Source organism: Myiozetetes cayanensis, unplaced genomic scaffold, assembly GCF_022539395.1.
Source record: "Myiozetetes cayanensis isolate MyiCay16 unplaced genomic scaffold, myiCay2020 scf4, whole genome shotgun sequence".
NCBI classification, from domain to species: Eukaryota; Metazoa; Chordata; class Aves; order Passeriformes; family Tyrannidae; genus Myiozetetes; species Myiozetetes cayanensis.
This window is the reverse complement of record NW_026087631.1, coordinates 3575238-3599618: the sequence shown is the minus strand read 5'-3', so window position 1 is coordinate 3599618 and position 24381 is coordinate 3575238. Positions and strand designations below refer to the sequence as shown.

Genomic DNA, 24381 nt, shown 5'->3' with positions numbered 1-24381 from the left:
AAGCAGTGATAAGGTGGAAGGACTGTGGCAAAATAGATACTTTCAGACCCAGGCTGTTGTAGAGAACGTCTTCAATTTCTGTGTTTCACCTTGTAAACTTAAAGGCAAGTTAGCTAAATCTTTTCTCAAATAATGGGTAAAAGAACAAAGGGAGAACAAAGAAGTCTCGGTTATTTTCTTCTTTCGTAATGTGCCAGAAGAGAGGGATGGGGTTACCTGTGTTTTGTCACTGTGACCTGCAGTCAGAGTATTGTTATGGGGTGTAATTTGGAGAATGGGTAATGGGGACAAAAGGAAGAGAGAGAGAGCCTTTTCTCTAGTTTCATTTTACCCAAAATGATAGAGTGGACACACCTAACAGATCTGCAAACCCCAGATCTTTCACTGTAGATTCTGATGATCTTAGATTTATGTGCTCTCTTGGTCATATCCCAAGGTCACAAAGAATTTTGACAATTAAATGTAAATTAGAAAAGATCAAAAAAAAAAAAAAAAAGGGATGTAACGTTAGAAGTTATTTTAGTTAACGCACATCTGCAGCTTTATCTGATATAGAATTTCAGCTCTGTTCCTTACAACACCAGATTTTCAAAAGGGAGAGCAGACAGGTCAGCTCCTGATTTATACCGGTCAGGGTTTAGCAAGACCTACAAATGCAAAAAGGAACATGAAAGTACTGTCTGCTGTCTGATGACTTGCTCTGATACGTTAGACACAAGCAAGGAGGACAGACAGAAGATGTCTGTCCCTTTGCTCACGCTTTGAAATGCTGAAAGTAGCAGTTATTATATTTTCATTTGTGGAAGGTATCTTTTAGGGATGAGGCTGAGCACGGGATAAGAAAGTCAGCAGCGATGATGAGTCTGACCTCTGGAAATAGAATCTGAGTTACTGTAATGTAACTTCAAAGGTAAACTCGCTTCATTTCGCAACTGGGACTGTCAGTAAAGCTGAGGTCCTGCTTAATTTCACAAGCCAGCATTGCTGACGGGAAATATTTGCATTCTTTGTAAAAATGTGTGAATTTCATTCTGGTAAGAATTGATTAGTAGTTTTTAATGCTGTCTATATTTCCCAAACACAAAGTAAATCCACAAAGTAAATTATTGTAAAGTTCTCCAATCTGCAGTGGACGAATCATGACCTCATTAGGGAATGTTTCCTGTGTGCTGCTCTGGGAGCAGAATATGGACTGAGTGAGTTTGCTGAACTCAATATTGTAATGCTGTTTAACAGAAAAATTAACTCAGAACCTCAATTCAACAAAATCTTTTTATTCCTTCCTAGGTGAAATGGAAATTCCGGATTCAAATGACCCCTTAAGTCATGTGGATAGACTTGAGAGACCAATTCCAACACCTAAAGGTAAAAAGTAGTTTCTTTTTCTTCACCCTGCTTAAATATAAACATACTTTGGAAAGGACCATCAAACTCCTGCTATTGTATATTCCCTTGATTTACCTGTTAATACAAGTCTGTAAGAAAGGCAGCCTTGTGTCCCTTAATACTTCTGATTCCGAGCAGGGATAGTGAGGTTAAAGGAGTCTATAAAAATTAATTTTTAAGAATGTTGGGTGTCCCCCACCCCCACCCCGAGGCATTAGATGTTTGGTCCAAACACAGAGGGCTATTATTACCTTCCTAGAATATTTTATTTCACATTGGTGTCACAAAATTGATTTAATTCTGTACAGTGCCACACTTGGCCTCTATAGGTAAATCTTAAGTATTGGTATGTCTAAATATCTTTGCTGTAAGGTAATTAAATCTAGCTCATGACAACAGAAGAATACTTACTTTTCAAGTAGAGCTGAGCATTAGTGTTTGTTGGTTTGGGTTTCTTTCTAAACTCACTGTAATGTCAGAATTCCTAGTAACTTAATTAGTTAACACGAATTTCAAGATATTTTATCACTTAAAACTGTAGATCCAGATGCTACTCTTAATCTGAAAATGCACATATTTACTGCAAATTGTGATTCCAGTGGCAACAGGGTGCAACTTCCTAAAGCGGGACATTTTCAGTGTTCTACCTTACGATAGAACTACATCTTCTCACTTGTAGTACTGATTTTTTTTCTTTTTAGGGATGCCCTGCTGTGGTAAAATGTCAATTCCTTTGCTTAGAAAAAAAATGTCGGGTAATCATGTTGGCGTCATTAGATGAGCGCATGTTGAAGTCTACAAAGCTCTGTGATGCTGGTCAGGAGTTGTTCTTGTAGTTTCTCTTTCAGAGGAACATTTCTGTGGGGGCACTTTGGAATACAATCTCATGGTTATCCAATACCATGTAATCCTTACTGCGCTTCACTTGAGTACTGGTCCCTGACTGTGCATACTAGAAGGTTTTTTACAGAATCTTCCTTTAAATCTTGTCCTTACGTGGTTAAGATGTGTTTATGTTTGCATGTGTCCAACATTATCAGTGTGGGACTGCGTCCCTCCTGTTTGTGAGGAAGACCTGGTATACTGCTTTTCCCGACCCTTCCCACTTTCTGAAGCTCACAAATTGTTTTAGAGGATTAAAATTTGTCATCTATTATGGGAATAAATCTCAGTAACAGTCGTTCCTGTCAGTTAGCACTGTGTAATACCAATTGTTTTATTCACACCCGTGGACTCAATTCTTTTGATGGAAAAAGGTCCATGACTAATCTTTAACTGCATCTGACCAGCTTGTTTGCTTGGCAAGTTAGCCCCACTTTTCTCTTCTGTTATGTCTGAGCTTTTAAGGGCACAGACATAAAAGAATTTCTTTTTTTTTTTTTTTTTTTCATGTGACAGTGCTTGGGTAAATTCTTGCTGAGAAAGAAGTAGCAGTTATTTCCTTCTTTTGCAGAGCCACAGGCAATACCTGTCTGAGGAAGTAATTAATCACATCTAAAACATTTCTACATCATAAGGATTTTTTATTTCCTTCAGAAAAAAACAAAACAAAACAAAAAAACCAACAAAACAAAGCCCCTTGTTCTTAAATGATTCATTGATATAGAATCAGTTGTTAGTTATCAGCATGCCTGGTCTGGAAACGACCTCATTTTGCTCCCCTTTTATTTCTGTGGCTACAAAATTCTCCAGACAAGCAAATTCCCTTGGCTGAAATTTTTTGTTTCTTTGGTGGAAATGTTAACCCATGTGTTTCTGTGTCATAGTAAGGTAGTAGATTTTGTCTCAAAAAAACATTGGGCAGTTCTACTTCAATGTTTGAGCATACTGCTGAGACCGTTAGAAAGAGTTCTTCAGCTTCTTCTATCACATCAACCTTCTTTCCTTTCTTAATAAATCTGTAGTTATTGTGGTTTGCTTCTAACCTCTATTTGTTTTTTTTTCTTATTTTAGAATAGACCCAAAACAGGCCTGAAAATAACAGGCTTTAATAATACCCAAATTTAAAGTCACTTTAGAAGTACCAAGTGTATTAGTCATCCTCTGCTCTAGAATGCTCAAGAAGCCCTGAAAAACATTTGTGTCTCAAAAGAAATAACCAGGTTAAACAAGGTATTATTAATAATGTGCACTTATGTAGATTTTGCATCATAAATGATGTGTGTTGATGAGGCATGAGAAAGGGCAACCTGCAATAGCTGAGCCATTTAGTGAGTGGGGTTGCTCCAGAAGACGTGGTGCCTCGAGCCTCTGACCTTAATTGTGGTTTCTGCACAACTGTGCCTAGGAACTTCTGCTGGTTCAAGAGGTACTTACATGATAAATATGTTTTTTTATTTGACTACTCCTACTGCTTTGACTGGACATGAGGTAACCTGTCAGGAACCAGTTGTATGTATTCTAAAAGTAGTGGCTGCTGGCCCAAAAAGCAGTCTATGTCCAACTATTGTTGCCCTGCAAAGATCTGCTCCTGAACGGGCAGTATCCTAGGATGGGTGGTGCCTGTGTATTCCCAGTCTCGTCTGGGAGTTCAGAAAACAAGAAAACAAAACCATTCCACCTCGTAAAATTGGATTCCTGAGCTAGGTGAGATCTTCAGTCCTTCAAGTATGAGAAATGACTGTTCAAAAATAGTTTTCCTTCTGCTCATAAGAGAGCTTAAGCCCACTGATTTTGGAGGAGGAGATAATGTGCATGCTGAGACAGTATTTCAGTGCCAATTTTGCTTCATTCCTGGATTGGCAGTCATCCATTACTTATTCCTAGGGACATTTCAAGAGCATGTGAACCAAATCAATTTATATTACATGCTTCTACATGCGTTTTCATATGTTGAGGTAAAAAAATAGTATGGAAGATGAGATGCGAATTGGATTAAGTTAGGCTGTAAAGGTATCAGTTCATTATTATGCAGTTTCCTTAACTACTCATATGTATTTTGGGAGACCTGACAACATCCCCTCCATTTCCTGACCTGGCTCCAATATACTGTAAATCACTCATCTTCATATTGTGATTAAATAAAGCAAATGGGTGAAGAATTGATAGGACTGGTTTTTATTTAGGGAAATTGTTCTGTGCAAAAAAATCATTAATTTACCTTCCTTATTAGGATGCTGTTTCTCAGTGTTGTTACACATGCATCTAGAAAGAAATGCTTTGAATTTCAGCAACTTCCATGTATGTTTTCTCTTATTTTATATATATATATGTATATATATATATATAATAGTCTATAAGCCCAGAACACTCTGGAATTCTTTATATAGATTATCAGTCAATTCTGTGAACACTTTACACTTAATACTGTATCCATAACACAGTAAATTCTGGAACAGTGTTGTCTTCCTCAGGTTCGTTATCAGACATTCCATAAGATAAACTGTATGTCCTAGGTGAAAAATTATGTCTTATTATAGGAAATTATTACTTTGCTTCTAATGGAAAATATCAGTAGTTTAGTTACTGAAAATTAATTTCCCCAAAATCTTTCGTACTGGATGTAAGTTGATATTAGTCTTAAAATGCCGTTGTGAAAGAACTGTGGTGAGAAAGCCCATGTTCTTTTATTTTTATCTTAAAAAAAAAAAAAAAGTTAGGAAGTATCACAGAATCAATTATTTTGGAAAAAAGGTCTGAGATCACTGAGTCCAACCTCTGACCCAACACCACCATGTTAACCAGACCATGGCACTGAGTACCACGTCCAGTCTCTTCCTAAACACTGCCTTCCTGGACAGCCCATTCCAATGCCCAGTAACTCTTTCCATGAAGAAATTCTTCCTAATATCCACCCTAAACCTTCCCTGGCAGAGTTAAGACCCTGCTCTCTTGTCCTACTGCTGGTTCCTGGGAGAAGAGACCAACCCTCCACCTGGCTCCTCAGCCTCTCCTCACAGCACTTGTGCTCCAGTCCCTTCCCCAAACTCATTGCTCCTCTCCGGACCTGCTCCAGCACTTAAAGGACTTATTTGAAGACAAAAATGAAAAAAGGTGGGGAGGGAGAGAAAAAAAAATAGCAAAGGAGCTTAGGGAAAAGAAAACCCCACATTGATTTTTACACACAAATCATAATATACACATTGTTGTAGGGGCTTTGAAACAAGAAAGTTTTATGCCATGAATCTGAAAATGCTCTAAATTGTGTGCAGTTATGCAGACAAAAAGTATTTTTCCTTTTTTTAAAAACACTTCATTTTAAATTTTGAATGTCTAAAACCAACATTCCTGTAAGTTGTGATGTGTTCTGTAATACCAAGCTGTGGCTTTATGGGCTTTTGTTGACTGTTGGATTAAGTTATATATTGCTTATGGAGAAATAAGTATTCTAAAATGTGATAAAAACATGTATGTAATTATTATTACCTAGTCTAAAAAACAGACTGTTGTATCTTCAGATATCTAGCAATTTATGACTCAGATTTCCCTTTCTTTCTCTCAGCAATTGGATATTCAGTGTTAGTTTCCCTTGCGCAATGCAGAAAGAAAGGTGAATCAACTTGGATAGGAGCCAAAATGGAAGATTATTTAATAACCTCAGTATCTCAGGCACACAGAAAGATGTGAAACTCAGTATAATGTCATAGATATTGCCACTTAGCCCATGTGTGAACTCTGGAAGTCACTTTAACTCCCCTTGCTTTAGTTTCCCTATTGCAAAATAAGGTTGATGATATCATCCCATCTCATGAGACTTCAGTATTCATGCATGATTTAGAAGTTCTCCAAAAAAAAGGAGTTGGAAATTTTTACTAAATGCTATTCATGGATGCCATCCTGAAGCTCATTTTAAAATTAGTAATGCGTAATTATTTTTAAAATCATATAGGCAAAAAGGAGTAATAGCAACAAAAAATGAACAGAAACTAAAACTCGAAAATGTCTGAGGTAGAATTGGTTTGATCTAAAGTGACTAAAGAGGTTTAAAATACTTTTTATAGAATGAACTTCAAAATCACAGCCCAAATCTTAAAATAACATGAGCAGAGCAATCATTCTATATTGTGTTTATGCCAAGAATAACACATATGGTTTGAGCCAATAACTTGGACATGTAAGTGCCAGAATAATGTAAATAAAGCTAAGAAATATAATACACACGTGAGGTCTTAGTGATAGTTGCACCCTTTATGTTTTTAGCTTAGTATCTATTCTTGTGCATATCTTGACAACGATTTGACATGCACTGGAAAAGTTTATTTTTATATTCTTGCCAAAACATGAATAATAGACCTGTCATGTTAATTTTGATTTGCTGTGGGATTCTGTTTGATATATTTATATCAAATTTATTCCATTTAAAAATACGAAGTGCTGGCAACCCAACAAAGGTTTTTCGAAATATGAAAGAGTTTTGCTGGAGTTCTTGTCAGTCATTTCCCTAAGCTACGTTATTCATAAGGTACATAGAATATGATAGCACGGTATAATATATAGATTAAGTTGAATTATCCTCTCACGGCTTCTTGAAAGAACAGTTTTTACTCTGTTCAAGCAAAATAAGTACTAGTATTGGTTGTAGAATACGTTGGAAACCATAATAAAAGAGAAATTCAATTTAGAGTGCTGTTGTCTACAGCAAATGCAGAAATATCCACCAGATAGCTTTTCATTTTGCAGTAGTTTAAGCCAAGCCAAAGACCACGGAAGGCAAACGAAGCATTTTCCTTCATTTCAGTGACCCTTGGAAACAAGCGTATAAAAAATAGAATATAACAACAGTATTTGTGCAACACAGAAAATTTCTGAACATTATGCTCGTATTTTTTTTTAAAATTCCATTTGTTATCTGTCTCCTAAATAAAATATGATTCCTTATAATGTGTCATTTACAAGTTTAACAGTAGGTAACAGACGCAAGATATTTTATAGAGAGTATTTTGTCTCTGCTTCAAAAATATGGTAGTATTAAAACAGGTTAACAACTCTGTTCAAGTTTTAAAAAATTCTGCTTGACTGATATTTAACGCAAAACATAGGACACAAGTTAAATACAAGTTCTAGCACCTTCCCATTTAATTCTCCTCCATATGTCTCCAAATTTTAAGATTTATTATGAGAGAAAGCAAGCTACACTGGAAAAAAAAATTGCTTTGCACGTTGTTGAGGTCCTAATTTATCCTGGGAAAATGTGTGTTTTTTCCCCAAACCATGGCATCAAACTGGCACCCACACTGTGTTTGTGGTGTGACGTACATCACAAAACAGTAACTACTGATTATCACCACGGAAATTAAATAAAGAAAACATCCTTAAGAACATGGTTGGTTAAATTTTCCACTTTGTTTGAAAGAATTGCAATTACGGGTTATCTAAAGCGGACACCAAATAACAGAGTAGCTCAAAAAAATGCCCGCTCTGCCGTATGATTAGCTCAGAATGAGTGAGTATGTAAACATCAAACTTCAGCATCATTTCTCAAAGAGGAAATGAAACTAGCAAATAGAGAAGTTGCACTTCAGAGTATTTACAAAGGCAGAGAATGGGCAGTGAGCTGCCCTACTGCTCCTGAGCTGCTCTGGAGAACTTTGGAAAACACAAGTGCTTCAAAGTTCAGTGGGTTACAATATTTTTTACTTGGGTTGTAGCAACAAGGTAATATAAAACACTGCAGAAAATACCTGTAAAATTGGCAGGAGAAATAATGAGCTGAAGCCAAATTCTGACCTGCAGGAAATGGATGCAGTTACACTGACTTCAGGGAAAGCCCATTTAATCACTTATTATAATTGGGTCTGAATTAATTCATAAATCTTTGGCATTGCTTTTGGTAGTAATGATTTTGTTCTGGTTAATAATAGGATTTGATCCATGGATTCATATGAAATACTTTGGATGGCTTAAAAGGTTTGGATCTAATTACTTCCTACAGTACCCATGGTTTAATTAGTAAAACAGAACGGTCTAACATGGATTTAACCCTTAGTTAATAGGTCCTAATAAGTAAATTTACCATCTGTTTTCATCCAAGTTTATTGGAACGTGGTATCCCTGACTATCCCAAAGAGAAGACTCAACCCAGCTCATTTTAAATCAGAAAAAGTTAAACAGTGGTATGTGAGCAAGCTGACCAGTGGCACAAGAACAACATGGCCCTTTCACGTACTTGTGTGCGAAGAACAGAAAGTATATCAAAGAGACAGAAAAACCCCAATCCCTGGCTGTGAGCTTGCTGTGCTTGCATTGGCCCCACTTTTTAGACAGCATCTTCTCTGCCTCTTTCATTTCTTGTGATTCAGAAACACCTCTGAACCAGATAAATGTACTGGCTCCCTGTTGGAAGCAGACCAAGTTCTTCTCAAAAAGGGCCTTAAACCATCTGTATTGCCTCCCTTATATGAGCACATTCAGGCTGTCCCCACCATTGCTGAGCCTCAGACCCACCGAACTACACAGTATCCCAGGTTGGGAGGTGCCTCAGAAGATCATCTGGTCCAGCCTTTTGGTTGAAACAAAACCTAGACAAAACGATCTAGCGCGCTCTGTCTGAACACTCCCTGAAAACCTCCGGTGGTGGGGACTCCACCGCAGCTCCGGGGAGTCTGATTGTTCTCACTGCAAAAAATTGTCTGTGTTCTGTTGCAATGACACATCTCCTGATGCTCCTTGCACTTCTTGCTCTTTTTCTCCTCCTACTCAACTGCTTGTGAAGAGAGTCTCCGTTCTCTACGTAGGTGCCTCTTAAGTACTGGAAAACTGTGACGAGGTCTCCCCTGAACCTTCTCTTCTCTAGGGAGGAGAGAATTAACTACTCCAAGTCTTCCCTCATAGGACAGGTTCTACAGCTCTTTGATCATACTGATGGCCCTCTTTTGGATCCTCTCTTGTATTCCTGTGTCATTCTTGAATTTTGGGGACCCAAATTGGACATTATACTCCAGGGGTGGCCTGACAGACACTGATTAGATTGGGGTTATTGCATCTCTGTCTCTGCTAGTAACAACCCTATGGATACAGCCCAGGATCTCAGTGGTGCTGATGAGAATTAACGACATACAGATTATGAAAAAGTGACAAAAGGTGTTGTTGTACTCTCTCAATAACAAGCTAAGAGTGAAAAAGCCATAGAAAATGTTCTAAAAATTTTCTAACCTGTGGTAGGATTGATCACGCTGTCTTTCTTGCTGCTGGAGATGCTAATGTATAAAATATTGGCTTAAGTAAAAGTTTCCATCAATTCCTTCTATTTTCTGTATCAACAAGGCAATTTACCATTTTTCTGTTCCCTGCCAGAATGTCATCATAGTAATTCTAATTTTTCATTAGTGAAATGTACCTGGGAACTACAACAAATGACACTGTTGTGGTGTGACATTGCTGAGAGCATTAGTGTACTTCTTCTCCTTTTTATATAAGTATTTGAAAAGAAATATTTTTTGTGGTCTGACAAAATGTTTTGAAGTCAGCGAAAGATTTGTAGATTAACAGTAGGGAAACCTAATATAAAATCAGATAAAGAGTAATTTGTTATTTTATTATGGGAAAGGATAACAAATTATTTTCCTGTAAGTTTTCGATATCATATGGAGAACGTACACATACTTGCATTTACTTAATCTTCAATTTAAATTCACACTTGTCTGCATTATATTATCTATTGTTCATTAAAGCAGTATTTCTTTTGAAAGGCCAGTGGTAGAAAACAATCCAATTTTCCAGCAAAATCTGGCTTCGCAAATTCATTATATTCTGATGTTTCTACTGCTCCCTTCTCCAGCGGTATACCTCGCCATTACACAGGAACTGATTTCATGGTCCTGTCAAACATAAATCAAAGCAGCACATCAATTTTCTGAAGGTATTTCAGCAATTAGACTGCAAAAGTTGACCCTTGTATTGCTTCTGTTAGATTCCTGGACAGTAATACATTATTTCTTAATTAAAAAATTACAAAACAATCTGATAGGAAACGGCACATGCGGACATCCGTCAGAGTTGTTTGATATTTGGATCCAACTGACACAAAAATGTAATATAATTTGAAGTATCCCTGATGCTTTATGTCTAGGTGGTATAAATTCACCAAAACAAGCATATGAGCATGACAGCTAGATACTTTTCTTACCTGTTTTGACAATCACATTATTGTTCCAGTGGAATTACATGCTTTCAAGCTGTCAGTGTGTGATGTGTGTCAGTTGCAGCACTGCTTTGCAGGAGCAAATTAAATTTGCAAATAATAACCTCCCAAAGATTTGATTGTCAGGTTTTGAGTTTTGACAGTTCTTCCATCAGTTCTTTCTCTTTTTTTTATCACCTGGGATCACCAATACACCCCATGTGCTTCTTGACAAGCCTTTTGTTTTCAATGAACCTCAAATTAGTGCTTAGATAAGTTTTCACTTAAAAATCTGACCCTGTGAAACTTTATTACACAATACCCATATAGACCTTTCTTTCTCCAATTGAATCAGTACTTTTGGACTTGGTGTAAAAAAATGGCACTCTGTAATCAAATGAAAAGTGCCCTCTATTTCACAGGTTACTTCTGCAATTGAGACGTCATTTCTTTAAACTGAATGTAAGACATAGCATTACAATTTAATTATAAGATCAACCTGCTCAAATCAGACTAATTTTAAGATTTTCCTAAGTAACTGTCAAGTCAAATTAATATCTAAAAGTAACTTTTCCAGTGGTAGTTACTTTTAAGACAAATCCATGAGCATGTAAGAAGATAAAGAGGTAAAGTTATGATAATAATCCAATGTGGTTACAATTGGGATTACTCTTTTGTGGAATAAAGGTGTATTTTGCTGTTAGAACAGAACAGCATTAGATGTATGTTAGGTTGTAAGCATGTCAGACGTAGAAGAAGTCATTACTGCTTCAAAATAAGTGTCCACAAAGGAGTTAGGGTTGTAATGGTATCAATTCGTGCTTGACCTTCTAATCTGCATACCTACCTGCACACCAGCATGAAGTCAGCCGTGAAAGACAAATAGGAGTGTGATGCTGTGGTTTCCTTAGGACAGTGAGTTGCATTTTTTTGAGTATGTGCCTGAAAGAAAAATGAAACTGTTTCCAAGCTTCTCTCTTAATAAAGTGCCTTTGGGCAGGCTTTTATCGCAACCCAAGTGCAGTCTGATCTTTCATGACCTTTCATCCTCTTAGGTTACTTCCTGACCTTTTTGGAGCCGGTAAACAACATCACCGTAGTCCAGGGGCAAACAGCAATCCTCCACTGCAAGGTAGCAGGAAATCCATCTCCGAATGTCAGATGGCTCAAAAATGACGCTCCAGTGGTTCAGGAGCCAAGACGGATCATCATCAGGAAAACAGATTATGGTTCACGTCTGAGAATCCAGGATCTGGATACCACAGACACAGGATACTACCAGTGCGTGGCTTCAAATGGGATGAAGACAATAACTGCAACAGGAGTGTTGTTTGTCAGGCTTGGTGAGTTCCTGGCTTTCATAATTACCCAGTCTGCTCTATAAACTAGGTATTATTTTTCACAATAGCATAAGGAGAAATTAACTTGCTGTTTTAAGAAGAATTCTCAACACAAAAGGAAATAAATAAGTTCATGGCCTGGTTTCTCTCTCCTGGCGCAGAACTTCTTAGTTGAACTTGATACCCCTTTACTGGTAATAAAAGAAAGTAAATACAGATGTAAAGGTCTGTAAATATAATAAAGAAGAAAAAAAAATTGAAGAAGTGCCAATATAAAATACAAAAAGGTAACATTTCATTGCCTGGAGCTTTCACTCTACTCCTCAAGTCAGTCTGTAAAAAAAATAAAGAAAAACTGAAGGGAAGAAAGAGAAACAGTTTTCTGTGTGATGTTCATAGTGCTGGGCCCATCCTCGTGAAATATCACTTCTGTACAGCCTGGCCCCCAGCTCTGTCCTTTGACAGGTGAAGGTACACCACACCTGTCAAGAAGTACTTCTATTGGTTTTTTTTGAGACTTAATCATCCAGCCCAGAAGCCAAGGTTGGTTTTTTTTTTTTTAAATTTACTTCTGGAGCAATGGGGAAAAAAAATTTCCAAATAATTTTTTTCTAAAAATTTGTTCTAAATCTGTGATGTAAATAGTTAACTCCACAGTGTAGTTTGTAGTGATTCACTAAATGCTGGGTGTTAACCCTTGTTCCTGTGTGACAAAAATTGAGTATCCCCTTGCCACACCATAAACTCTGAGAGTAGGCCTGAGGTAAGGCTTGTTAAAAGGTAAGTGATGTGTCAAGATAACACCTTGTCTTTTTAACAGCCTGTGTTTTTATGGTGGAAGATATTTTCTAAAAAAATTAAGTCCACTCAAGTTGCTTCCTGAGCAGACAGTAGATTCATCTGATTTTTATTTGTGGCTTTGAAAATAGCAATATATAATTATGTGCAGGAATGCAGAGGGTTTTTGTTTGAATCTTGAGATGAGCCTTCCTTAAAGAGACAGTTTCCTTTAGATTGCTATTGACTTTTTTTATGATGTTGTCCTTGAGCTGAACTTGTCAGCAATGCCTGTTTGTTTTATGTTTACAGGTCCAACAAACAGCCCGAATCACAATCTTCAGTAAGTACTCTTTGGAAAATTACTTAATGCACTCTGACCACTTTTGTTTTGTAAGAGTTCAGTTCATAAACTCAGTAAACACTGCCTTCAACCACAGTGTTCTTGCTAAAATTATCTAATTGGATCAAAAACTCACAGAATGGATAAAACTTTTTGAGACAGAGGTAGCTTTGTGTTGCAGTGGGTTTTGATTTGATTGAGTTTTCTTGTTGAGTTTTCTTGAGAAACTTCTACTTGCTTATTTCATATTTTGGACAAGAAAAATACCACAAAGTCACAGTGTTTTAACAGTAGTTGTTTACAGGGCAAGTATGGGCTGGAAGAGTGGTTAAAAATGAATGGGTAAAATGCTTAGGTTGCTGTGGTTGTAAATTTACCCATGTTATACTATTATAAGTTGAAAAGTCCGGTAAAACAAGACTAGAATCCTGCCTCTGAGTAGCTTAGTAAAACCTCTATTTTTCAGTGTCATTTTGATTTGAGTGGTGATTTGGTGATTTCTCTAAGATGCCTGAGCTCACCTGCTGATCCTGTCATAAGGATGAAAATAGAATCGTAGAATGGTCTGCATTGCAAGGTACCTCAAAGGTCATCTTGTTTCAACCCTCCTGCCTTGGACAGCGACAACTTCCACTAGATCAGGTTGCTCAAAACCCCATCCAGTATGGCCTAGGGCACTTCCAGGGATGGGGCATCCACAGCTTATCCAGGCGACTTGTTCCAGTGATGAGTAAAGAATTTCCTCCTGACACCTGCCCTCTTTAGCTAAAAGTCATTGCACCTTGTCCTGCACTGTCTACCAGTACAAGAAGTCCCTCTCCTTCCTTTCCATAAGAACACTTTAAGTACTGGAAGGCTGCAGTGGGATCTCCTCAGAGCCTTCTCTTTCTCTAGGCTATACAACCCCAGCTCTCTCAGCCTGCCTCCATCCCTCTGATTACCATCATGGCCCTCCTCTGGAATCACTCTGACAGACCCACATCATTCTTGTGCTCAGGTCTCCAGAGCTGAATGCAGCACTCCAGGAAGGGTCTTCTGAGGGCAGATAGAGGGGGGGAATCACTTCTCCAGATCTGCTGGCCACGCTGCTTTTGATGCAGCCCAAGAGGTAGTTGGCCTTCCAGGCTATGAGTGCACAGTATTGTCTTGTACTTTTCACCCATGAAAACCCTCAAGTCCTTCTCCAAAGGACTTCTCTCAATGACTTCTTCTCCATTCAGTACTCAGGTCTAGCATTTCCTTGACCCAAGTGCAGGACCTTGCACTTGGACTTACAGAACTTCATGAAGTTCTCACAGGCCCTCTCCTCAGGTTTGTCCAAGTCTCTCTGGATGTTATCCCATTGTTCTGTTGTGTCAACTGAACTGCTCAGCTCTGTGTTATCTACAGATTTGCTGAGGCTGCACTCAGTCCCACTGTCTGTGTCACTGATGAAGACACTGAAGAGCAGTGGTCCCAAGACAGAGCCCTGAGCGACTCCTCTCATCACTGGCGTCCATCTGGACACACAGCCACTGACCACAAATCTACAGCTGCGTGCATCCATCCAGTTCCATGGATCCATCAAATCCATGTCTCTGCAGTTTGCAGATAAGGATGTCACGTGGGATGGTGTCAAGGCTACAGAAGTCTAGACGGATGACATCTGTTGGTCTTCTCTTGTCGCCCATTGCCTTCACTTCATCGTAGGCCACCAGACTGGTCAGGCATAATTTGCACTTAGTAAAGCCATGCTGGTTGTCTCAGATCACCACCTTATGTGCCTTAGCATATCTTCTAGGAGGATCTGCTCCATGATCTCACGATCTTCCGAGGTGCAAAGGTGAGGCTCACCCATCTGCAGATCTCCAGATCTTCCTTCCTTCTCTTTCTAAGAACGGGAATGGCATTTCCTTGTTCCAGTCACTAGTGTCTTCACCTGACCACCTTGACTTTTCAAATATGATGAAGAGCAGTTTGGCAAAAACATCAGTCAGTTCCCTCAGGACCCTGGGATGCATGTCATCAGGTCCCACAGGCTTGTGGATACCCATCTTCATCAAGTGGTCCCAAACCTGCTCCTTGCTTACAGCGGGTGGGACACTTCTGCCCCACTCACACAGATGATCAAGGACTTGAGGCAAGTGGGCAGCCTGACTGAGGTAAAAAAACTCAATGAGTACCTCAGCCTGCTCCTTATCAGCCACCACCAGTTCATCCTTATTTCTTATTGGGGGGTACAATACAACCGATGCTCCTTGGCCTTTCTTTTCTGGCCTTCATCAGACAGCAACGATGATGTAACAGAACTGAGCTTAATGTGTTAATTTAAATATTGCATATTGTTTAATTTCTTCAAATAACTTCTGCAGTTGATCAATTAATGGATGAGGAGTGCAGTCTGAGGCCTTTCTGTGTGTTAATGACATAAAATTAGTACTGATGATGAAATAACTAAAAATAATGACTTAAGTGGAAACGCTTTAAATAACTGCAGTGGGATGACCATTAATCTATCCATTTGCATGTACCTCACTCAGCTGTTGTGAATATATTACAGAATCACAGAATATGCAGAGCTGGAAGGGACCCACAAGGATAATACCCAGCTCCTGGCTCTGCAAAGGACCATCCCCAAGAGTCACATCATGTGCCTGAGAGTATTGTCCAAATGCTTCTTGAGCTCTGTCAGGCTTGGTGCTGTGACCACTGCCCTGGGGAGCCTGTTCAGTGCCCAACCACCCTCTGAGTGAAGAACCTCTCTCTAATATCAAACCTAAACTTCCTCTGACACAATTTCAGACCATTCCCTCAGGTTCTGTCATGGAGAAGAGACCCCTCCTCTTCCCCTCACAAGGAAATTGTAGCTGCACTGAGGTCTCCCCTCAGTCTCCTCCAGGCTGAACAAAGTGACCTCAGCCACTCCTCATATGGATTCACCTCAAGGCCCTGCTTCTTCTTCTTCTTGGAGATCAGGACATTTGCCAGCTTCCAGTCTCTCCAATCTCTCCAGATTCCCAAGATGGCTCAAAAATCAAGGAGAGAGGTTTGCAGTGATATCAGCTAGCTTTCTGAGGATTCTGGAATGAATCCCATCAGGCCCCATAGATTTGTAGGGATCCAGCTGGAACCTTTATGCTGCGTGCACCCCATCAGGTATCAGTAGACCAGGAGTTGAGTAGATCATCCCACGGTCAAAAAACCCCAAATTTTTCTGATTACATCAACCCTGGAGCCAAGCATTGACTTGATGGATCTGCCTTTTCCTGTCAGTATTATTCTTTGTTACCAGAAGGATCAAGGAATTCACTACCTGTGCTCCTGATGTCTCTTCCAGTTTTCCCAGGGCTCTGAAATCTCTTTTGATTGCCCTTTGTTATTTCATTGCTGCCAGTTTGAACAACCAATAGTAAATAGTAATCAGAGGGCCTTATTAGACTGGAAAGTTTCCAGCAATATCCCTTATCTGAGCCTCTGGGAGACAGCAGAGTTCCCTGTGAGTTGGGTCCAGTCTGCATATTGGACCCTCCATCCCCCACGGAAGGGATTTCCCTGCAGGGTTTCGAATCCACCTATTTCTCCCCTACATGAAACTCCCAAGAGCCTTGAGACTGTGGTGGTTCTGAAAATGATGGATCTCTCTCTTGCTGGTTCACTTGAACACTGCACAGCCTGTTCACTTCTTCCCATGGCTCCCTCACCTGGTGACTCAGCTCTTCAGCCACAGCACATCTTCTGCAAAGTAACTTTGTCAGCCCCAGCCTTGCCAAGAGGCATCAGGCACTCCTGGCAGCCTGGAGAGCTGAATCTACCATCAGCAGGTCTGGCTGGCTGGAGGCCTCTGGCACAGCTGGTTCAGCGACTCCTGCAGCTCTGAGGGGTGTGTCATCACCGTAACAGAGGAAGCTTAAACTAATATGCTAATGAGACTGGGGCTGAAAGGATCTCTTTGCTCCTCCTTACCAGCTACTGAGTCTGTTTGGTGCCTCATCTGGCTGCTCCCAGACGGTCAGAGAGGAGCCCTTCAGCACAGGTCATTTTCTGCAGGTGGGGGAGGTCAGGAGAGAGTGGTGTGATTGGGTCTGGGTCGGGCTCCACAGTGGGCATTTGCATGTGAATCACTTGTAATATTGTTGCTGTTACTCTGGGTTTTCTTATCTCATCGCTGTTTCCAGAAAATTGTTCTCATCTCAGCCTGTGCTCTTTGCCTTATGTGCTTCCAGTTCTCCCCTCCAGCCCCCTGCAGGGGGGAATGGGAGGAGGGACCACGAGGGTGGCACATCCTTTGCAGTGGTTTCAGTGGGAACACTACAGATTGGAGAATACAATTCCTAAACCATGATAAAACATGATAGGGATTTAACAAGTTTTCGTATTTTCTTACAATTGATTGAAATCAGCTGTTTGTGACAGTACAAAAAAACCCCAAACATAATCATTTCTGTAACACCGAAATCCTGCTTCAGATCTTAAAACTGTTATGCACCTTCTTTACAAAGGAGAAAATTAGCGAGATACCAGGAAGCTGTCTGATCTTTTGTAAGATCAGAAGGCAGAGACAAGAGGTGAAAAAATTAAATACTTGTAATGAAGCTCCGAACTGAAGTTCAAAGATCAGTCCTCAAAGGTGACTGAAGCATAGTAAGCTCTGAGCATAAAGTGTAAAGCTGGGAACCACATTTTACATTGATTCACTTTTTGTTATACAGCAAGTAGTTAATCTGGTTTCTGTTGGTTTCCCTAGTATTTCCCAAATGCTTCTCCTGTACTGAGGATGAACTGAATAATATTTTACAAGTATCAGCATAAATAAAACATTTCAAGTAATACAGTGAAAAAAATTGAATTCCTATGTATGTGACATGTAGTTCTTAATTATGGGCTCTGTCTTATGTGGGAGTGAATTAGGTTTCCCAAGCCATCTTTCATCCTGGTTTTGCCTAGCTTTTGAATTCTTTGCTATTCAACGTTTGTTGTTTTTGAACTTGAAGTTAAAACAAAGAAAGAAATAACTCAGAAAGAAAAAAAAAATCTGTCTTTTGGCTTATGACACTTCACAATGGGTGTTGTACTATTGGTATTGGTGCTGGACTTGGAAGCAATAGTGTGCCATCATTGTTTTGGACCTGCCATTAAAAGGTGAAGTGAGGAGTACACTGCTGGTAGATTATTTTTGTTTTAGTATCCACCAGATTGAAGAGGAAGCAGAAACTTCAGAAGAACAAGATCAGGTCAAAGGTCCAGTGAGAAGTCATGAGGGACTTATCATAGGAGATCCAGGAGCTCTTGGGAGTTACAGATCTTTACTTTGTTGCATGCCTATTTCTGTTTCATTTTTTTTCCCTCTCTCTTTCCTGCTTCAACAGGTTTTACCCACCTTTCCAAGGTTCCTATCTTTCTTCTGATCCTGTCTTTTTTTTTTAATTCTCTTTTCACAATTATTCCCTATGCTCCTCCACTCCTAACTAAGCCCTTCAAATAAAATGCCGTGTTTCGGCAGTGTGATAATTTTCTTCTCAGAAAATGTGATTTTTTTTTTTTTAACTGAATATTTTGCGTAAAATCACGTGGGTCATTTTGTAAGCCAGAAAAAGGCAAAAGAGCATCTAACTGCTTGGAAAGAGTGCTTAGGGAACAAAGAACTCTTTCTGTTTGCTGCCTGAACGGCGCAGTCTCGCGTTGAGCCGTGCGAGAGCTGTTACTGCTGGTAGTAAGGCTTCAAAAGAGACATGCTTCAGTGGGAACACTGAAACATAACACCATTATGATTTGGTTTAAAACTATACCTGATGAGTTTTTAAGGGGTCAGAAGCATTGCCTATACAGATACCATCTATCAAGGTATTTTTATGCAGTCCATGCTGTGGATTTTCCAGAAATTATCTGCAATTAAAGATTGACAGAGATCAAATGTGTGTTATGCAGTCAGACTTGCCAGTGCAAAAAAGGGTCCTGACCTTCAGGTAGTGAAGTTTAGACATTTTCACAAAAATCTGGAAGCAAAAATTTTCAACCAAATACACAGTCCTTGATCGCTGTGAATTTTTTTTTTTTTGAGATCTTTATTTTCTGTTAAGGTCCGTATGTGTAAGAATTTCTAGGGATTTTTCTTATAGAAGTGAAAGCATAAAATCTATCCAAATTATTTATCAAAAGTATTAGTAGCTGGTAGAAATTAAAATAAAAAGGAAATAAAATCAAAACACAGCCAAACAAACAGTCTGTGACTAGCATTTGCTGTCCAGAGCATTGTGCTACTAGAGGACTGAGAATATGACCCAGCAATCCTTTCTCTTACTGCATTGTACTTTTTTACCTTTTGTATCATCAGCATTATTAGCTTTTTCTTTTCAAAAGAGAAACCTCCTGACTGTTTGGAAAAGTATGAGTGTGTGAAAACAAAATAAATGGTTAGCAAATATCGGAGAATTTTTCTTCAACATGATTTAAAATAAAGCAACAGATGCTAGTCTCTTGGAGTCTCAAGAGTAGGTGGGCAGAAACAGTCCACTTACCTTCTAGAAGTGTTGCTTTTATTGGATAAAATAATTTTAAAAGTTAGTATGTTCTCTAGTCTAACATATTTTTCTTTCAAGTTGAATGGTTAGACTGAATTTTACCCATTGGGCAAATTCGTGTTTTGAAGCAGTTCACATTTTCTATTACGGTTGTAACTGTAGTGGTGCCACCTTGAAGGGAAGTTGGGATGGAAGATATCTGGCAGTTTGTTGGGTTTTAGGGCTTCTGGAAAATCTGATGAGGCTTTAGCAGAAGGGAGGAAGGCACAATAGAATACAGGCAGAAAGAAGTACCTGTGTAGTCAGCCCTTGCAAAGCGTAGGTGAAAGTTTTTCTGTCGCCAGTCCTTCATATTTCCCTGTATGACCTTTCTGCAGTCTGCTCAGGATACCAGGAGGTAAACATTTCCCTCCAGAGAGGGAAAAGTTCCCCCTGTGCAGGGGAACTGGGCTTTTCAAGAAACTTAGAGAAGTCCTTGTTTTATTGAACTCTGACTAAGATCAGTTCTCGGTTTGCAGCCTTTGATGCCAGTATGGTGGACCCTTAGAAGGAGAAATAGGTGGGAAGGAACACTCTCATCACATTGAAACTATCCATTACTTTGGGGAGGAATTTTTGATGCATTAATCACTCAGAAAAAATTTGCATGCCCTCATGCTGGATTTTCTTCAAATAATTTTGGACAATAGTTAAATTTTTGAGATTCAGTCCATTGAACAAAACTGATGAAGCAATTGTAGTTGAGAAAAAAAAAACACCAGTTCTTTCAAACAGTGGAAAACAGAATATCTAAAAACTAGTAATGCATGTGTGTTAAAACTCTAATGAGGAACCCTGAGACTTCAATAGTCAATTTATTCTCCATGGTCTGCATGTCCCATGGCTTTTATTACACAGCCAGAGGACACCTTTTCTGTGACACCTTTGAGGACCTTCTGCATGATGTGAGGGGCACTCATACATCTTTATGACAGGAACAAATATCTTTTCATCATGTGTCTTGGTAAAGAAGGTGGAAAGGCGTGAATCATCAGAGTATTTCACCCTCCAACCACCTCCCTGCCCATGACTGCGGTAGCTGGGGGGACAAATAGTTTTGTGTACTGAATCTGTCTGGCAAACCAAAGGTACCTAACACCACGCTAAAAGGAAAGAATGCTTTCCTTGCCATCAAACACCACTGCCACCCGTATCTTCCTCCTCTCCTCAGGTGGTGTGGCAAATATTCTTTAGTCTCAGTGCAGTTCAGTCATTGATGACATTGTTAAATTACGCAAGATTATCTTAAAATTCACATAAACAGATATTTTTATAACCAATACAATGTTGTCTCAACTCTGAAGTTACAGTGTTTATTCAGGCCCATGAGAACCAGGTGTTTGATGATGGCTCTCCTCCAGAATGACATGCACGCCTTTTGTTTCATCAAAATATTCACATGGCAGAGACAACCACATTTGAACTATATATATTTTTCTAAGACCTTTGTGTTAACATGTTGAATTAACAGAATAAGGGCATACTTTGTGTTCTCGTTTCCTGTTTTAATCAAGGAAGAAGAAGGATTTAGTGATTAAAACACCGGACTGTAATTTTAGGGGTCTGGTTTCAATTTCTGACTGTACTCCTGTCTCCATGTGTGATTGCAGCAAGTCATTCAGCCTTTGTCTCTCCATGTTTTGTATATCAAGTGGAGATGGTGGATCTTGGGAGTTTTTTGCCTTCCTCTGCTATAGGATCAGATTATTTCAAAACGCTTAAGGTACATTCTCTCCCCATAAAGCATGGAATGTTATTCCTATTTTACGAGTGAGGAACTGAGGCACAGATTATCTCGGGCTGTTGTATATTAAACAGCACGTGTTTGTCTTGGCAGATTTCCTGACTCCCTGACAATCCTATCTGGGGATCTGGCTGGAACATGCCACAATTCCCCTGTAGCCCCCGTGTGTCAGTTTCCTTTATTCTCACGAGGCTGGGGGAAGGCTGTACTTCACCCTTCTGTGGGTTTGGGGCTCCTTTCAGGGGATTTGGATTCACAGTTTCAGATCTGCATCTGGCTTCATCAGTTTAAATATCCTTTGACAGTCTCTCAGGCCCAGACAGGAAATTTGGAGCAAGGAGGGAACTAAAACCAAGGTTGCGCTAAATGGTTTTGAGTACTCTTTTCTCTCTTAGCTATCTTAGGGCATAATTTTTCAGTTTTTCCTCTTGTTGTGTAGGATACAGGCTAGTAAAGCTCATAAACATACCATGTCACAAATTAGGACACATAACTGAAAATTATAGTCAGTTCTGCCCAGAGAGGTGGGGTGTACTCAGAGGAAGCTGATTCTCTGTCTTGTAATAAAACCTGAATTTTTTACCCTAATATTACTTATATGTTTAAAAAAAGACAAACAACAAACCCACACTTTTTTTTTTTTTTCCTTGTTTAAAACCCCAGAATATGTGTAATATCTTTAAAACACAAAATATGTGTAATTCAGGACTGAATTGAAGAGCAGTGGAAATACCGTTTTGGTTTGCTTTGCACCACTCCATATCCCAGCTTCTTCCCACGCTGCATAATTTCTCCATCTTTAACCTTCCACTTAAATGTTTTCTGATCACCAGTAAATAAATGATGAACAATCCAGTGCATTTTGTATTATGTAGTGGTAGCAGTAAAAATTCAACGTGCTTAAAAAACTGATGAATTTTAAAAGCCAGATGTGCATTGAAACTAATATGAAAAGCATCCTGGAGTAGACAGAGGTGTCTGTACTCCTGCAGCTTGTTATCTGGGGAAGCTGTTTCGAGGGGTAGGGTTTTTGTCCTTTCCATCAAGGATAAAAGTTGTCTGTTATGCTCAGTAATCCATATTGTTCAGAATTCCTCCCCCCAAAAAAAGGAAACCAAACATATGCAAAGACAGATCTGCAGGAAAGCTTTACCTTCTTGGTGCTACTGTCTAAATCAGATGTCCTTGTATAAATTAAAGCGTAATGCAGCTACTTTGCCTGGTTGTAAAGACAGGAGAGCAACTCTATGGGGCTTGCCTGCAGTTGGGCAAGATTTCCCTCAGGAAGAAGAAGTTAGTTTCATTTCTTACAGTTAAGCTAACTTAGGGTTAAATGTAGAAAGCACCTTCCCACTTGTGATTAGCAGTGCAGTCAAGATACTTTCAAATGGGTTGGATCAAGCAGTGAATGTAATGAGTGTAATATGTGGGTCTACAAGCATGCAGTACACCAAAGCACAAAAATACTTCCTTTCCTGCTTTCTAAAATTCAGACCGTTTCTCTTGTAGGTGGATATTACAGGAAGCTGATGGTTTCTGCAGGTGAGAGTTCACCTACACACAGCTTGTGTGCTGGGAGAGCCTGCTTCCTACTCTGGAGGGCACTGGCTGGGGTTTTGATAGCCAACAGGAAAGCTGTAAGGTGCAACACTTGAGATGTGCAATACACGGCAACGAGCCAGTTACAGCTCTGACTTTGTAAATATGTGACCCCAATAACTTTTTCCAGCAAATTCCAGATCAGCAGCAGGTGCTTAGGTTTGAGCAGCTCAGAGAAACAAGTTTCATTAAACTACCAAAGAAGCAAAGTGAGACACTTGTTATTCCCTTTAAGGATCTATGTAAATTGATATTCAAAGTAGTAATGGCCCTTGGGCTTTTGGCAAGTAGCTACTGCAGCTGTTGGACATCCCTGATATAATCAGCAATCTTTAGTGTGTTTGGATCCTACTTTTTCCCTCTCTCCCTCCCCTACTCTCATTCTGTTCAGTAGCTTAAATGGCTTTCAAAGTATTTATTGTATGTCTTACAAAAGGACAGCTATATGTCCCTGAGACTTCCTGTAGGCATTTGATGCCACATTGAGTTTAATTAGAGTTCCTTAGGATGCTGAATAGCCTCTAAGTGCACACAAGGAAAGGGTAAATGTTGTAGTTAGGCACAAAGATAAAGGAACGCTATTCTAATGAAAAGTAGGTAATTTAGCCAAACGAGATAATGCTGGAACACCACACCATAAATCATCCTTTCAATTTTTATGGCTTTATGGTTAGTTTTTTCCCTACTTTTGTATCATTATGTTCTGTATTTCGGTTTGAAAGAGCCAAACAAATTATAGATGCAACTAATTTAGTGTACTCGCGAAAAGGTCGAACAGATGGTTTAACTGGTAAAATTTGAACAATTCCATTCAAAACTAAGTAAGATTAAGAGTCATGGAAGGGACTGTTATTAAAAAGGAGAAAGAAAGTATAGTAAGGAAATCTGCTCTTATAAATTGGTACTTCTCTGTTAAGTCTCAAAATCCAAAGTATTTGAGGTAATGCTACTCTAAATATAAGGTGGCAAGAAGCACATCATCAGCTGTTTCTCAAACTCCTCAAAGAGCTTAGTCATAAGTCTTCCATTTCTCATTTTGTTCACTCTGATAATGACATAGGAGAGGCAAAGGGTTACTTCAGGTGGGACAAAAAGGATGATATACCACAGAATCTTTGCTTTTATAAATAAGTGTGCGCACACACATACACACGTTTCCCTCCACCCCAAGTTTTTCAAACAGTTCAGTTTGCAGGCCAGAAAGGGTGTTTACTCCTGCCTCACCATGCCTTTCTTCAAGCTGGGAGGTGTCTCCTTAGTTCAGCAGGCTGACCTGCATGTAGAGACCCTTATACTTCGATCTGACTCCGTTTTTGCAAAATTATGTTGACAAACCTCCATTATTTCACCTGCCTAATGACAACAGAGTAGTTCCAGATTGCAAAACTATTATAGAGGGGTAAAAATAAAAGAATAGGAAAAAATATATTAGAATAGAAATGCAATACAATACAGTAGCTCCACTTGGCAGGGAACTGTGAGAATCATTTAGTCCAACTTTTTGATCACTCCATGATTGACAAAAGTTAAAGCCCGTTATTAAGGGCCTCTCTTTGAGGTACTGATGGGCACGGGACATCGACCACCTCTTTGAGGAG

General features: G+C 39.3%; 1 protein-coding gene across 1 annotated transcript in view; it reads left to right on the top strand.

Annotated features, from left to right (window-relative positions):
- ROR2 (receptor tyrosine kinase like orphan receptor 2) overlaps positions 1 to 24381 on the top strand; it is a 142953-nt gene that overhangs the window by 96634 nt on the left and 21938 nt on the right. Inside the window, exons 2-4 of the mRNA XM_050329075.1 lie at positions 1288 to 1365; positions 11500 to 11787; positions 12874 to 12904. Of these exons, the coding sequence (XP_050185032.1) occupies positions 1293 to 1365; positions 11500 to 11787; positions 12874 to 12904 (392 nt within the window). The 5' untranslated portion in view covers positions 1288 to 1292. The remainder of the gene's footprint in view (positions 1 to 1287; positions 1366 to 11499; positions 11788 to 12873; positions 12905 to 24381) is intronic.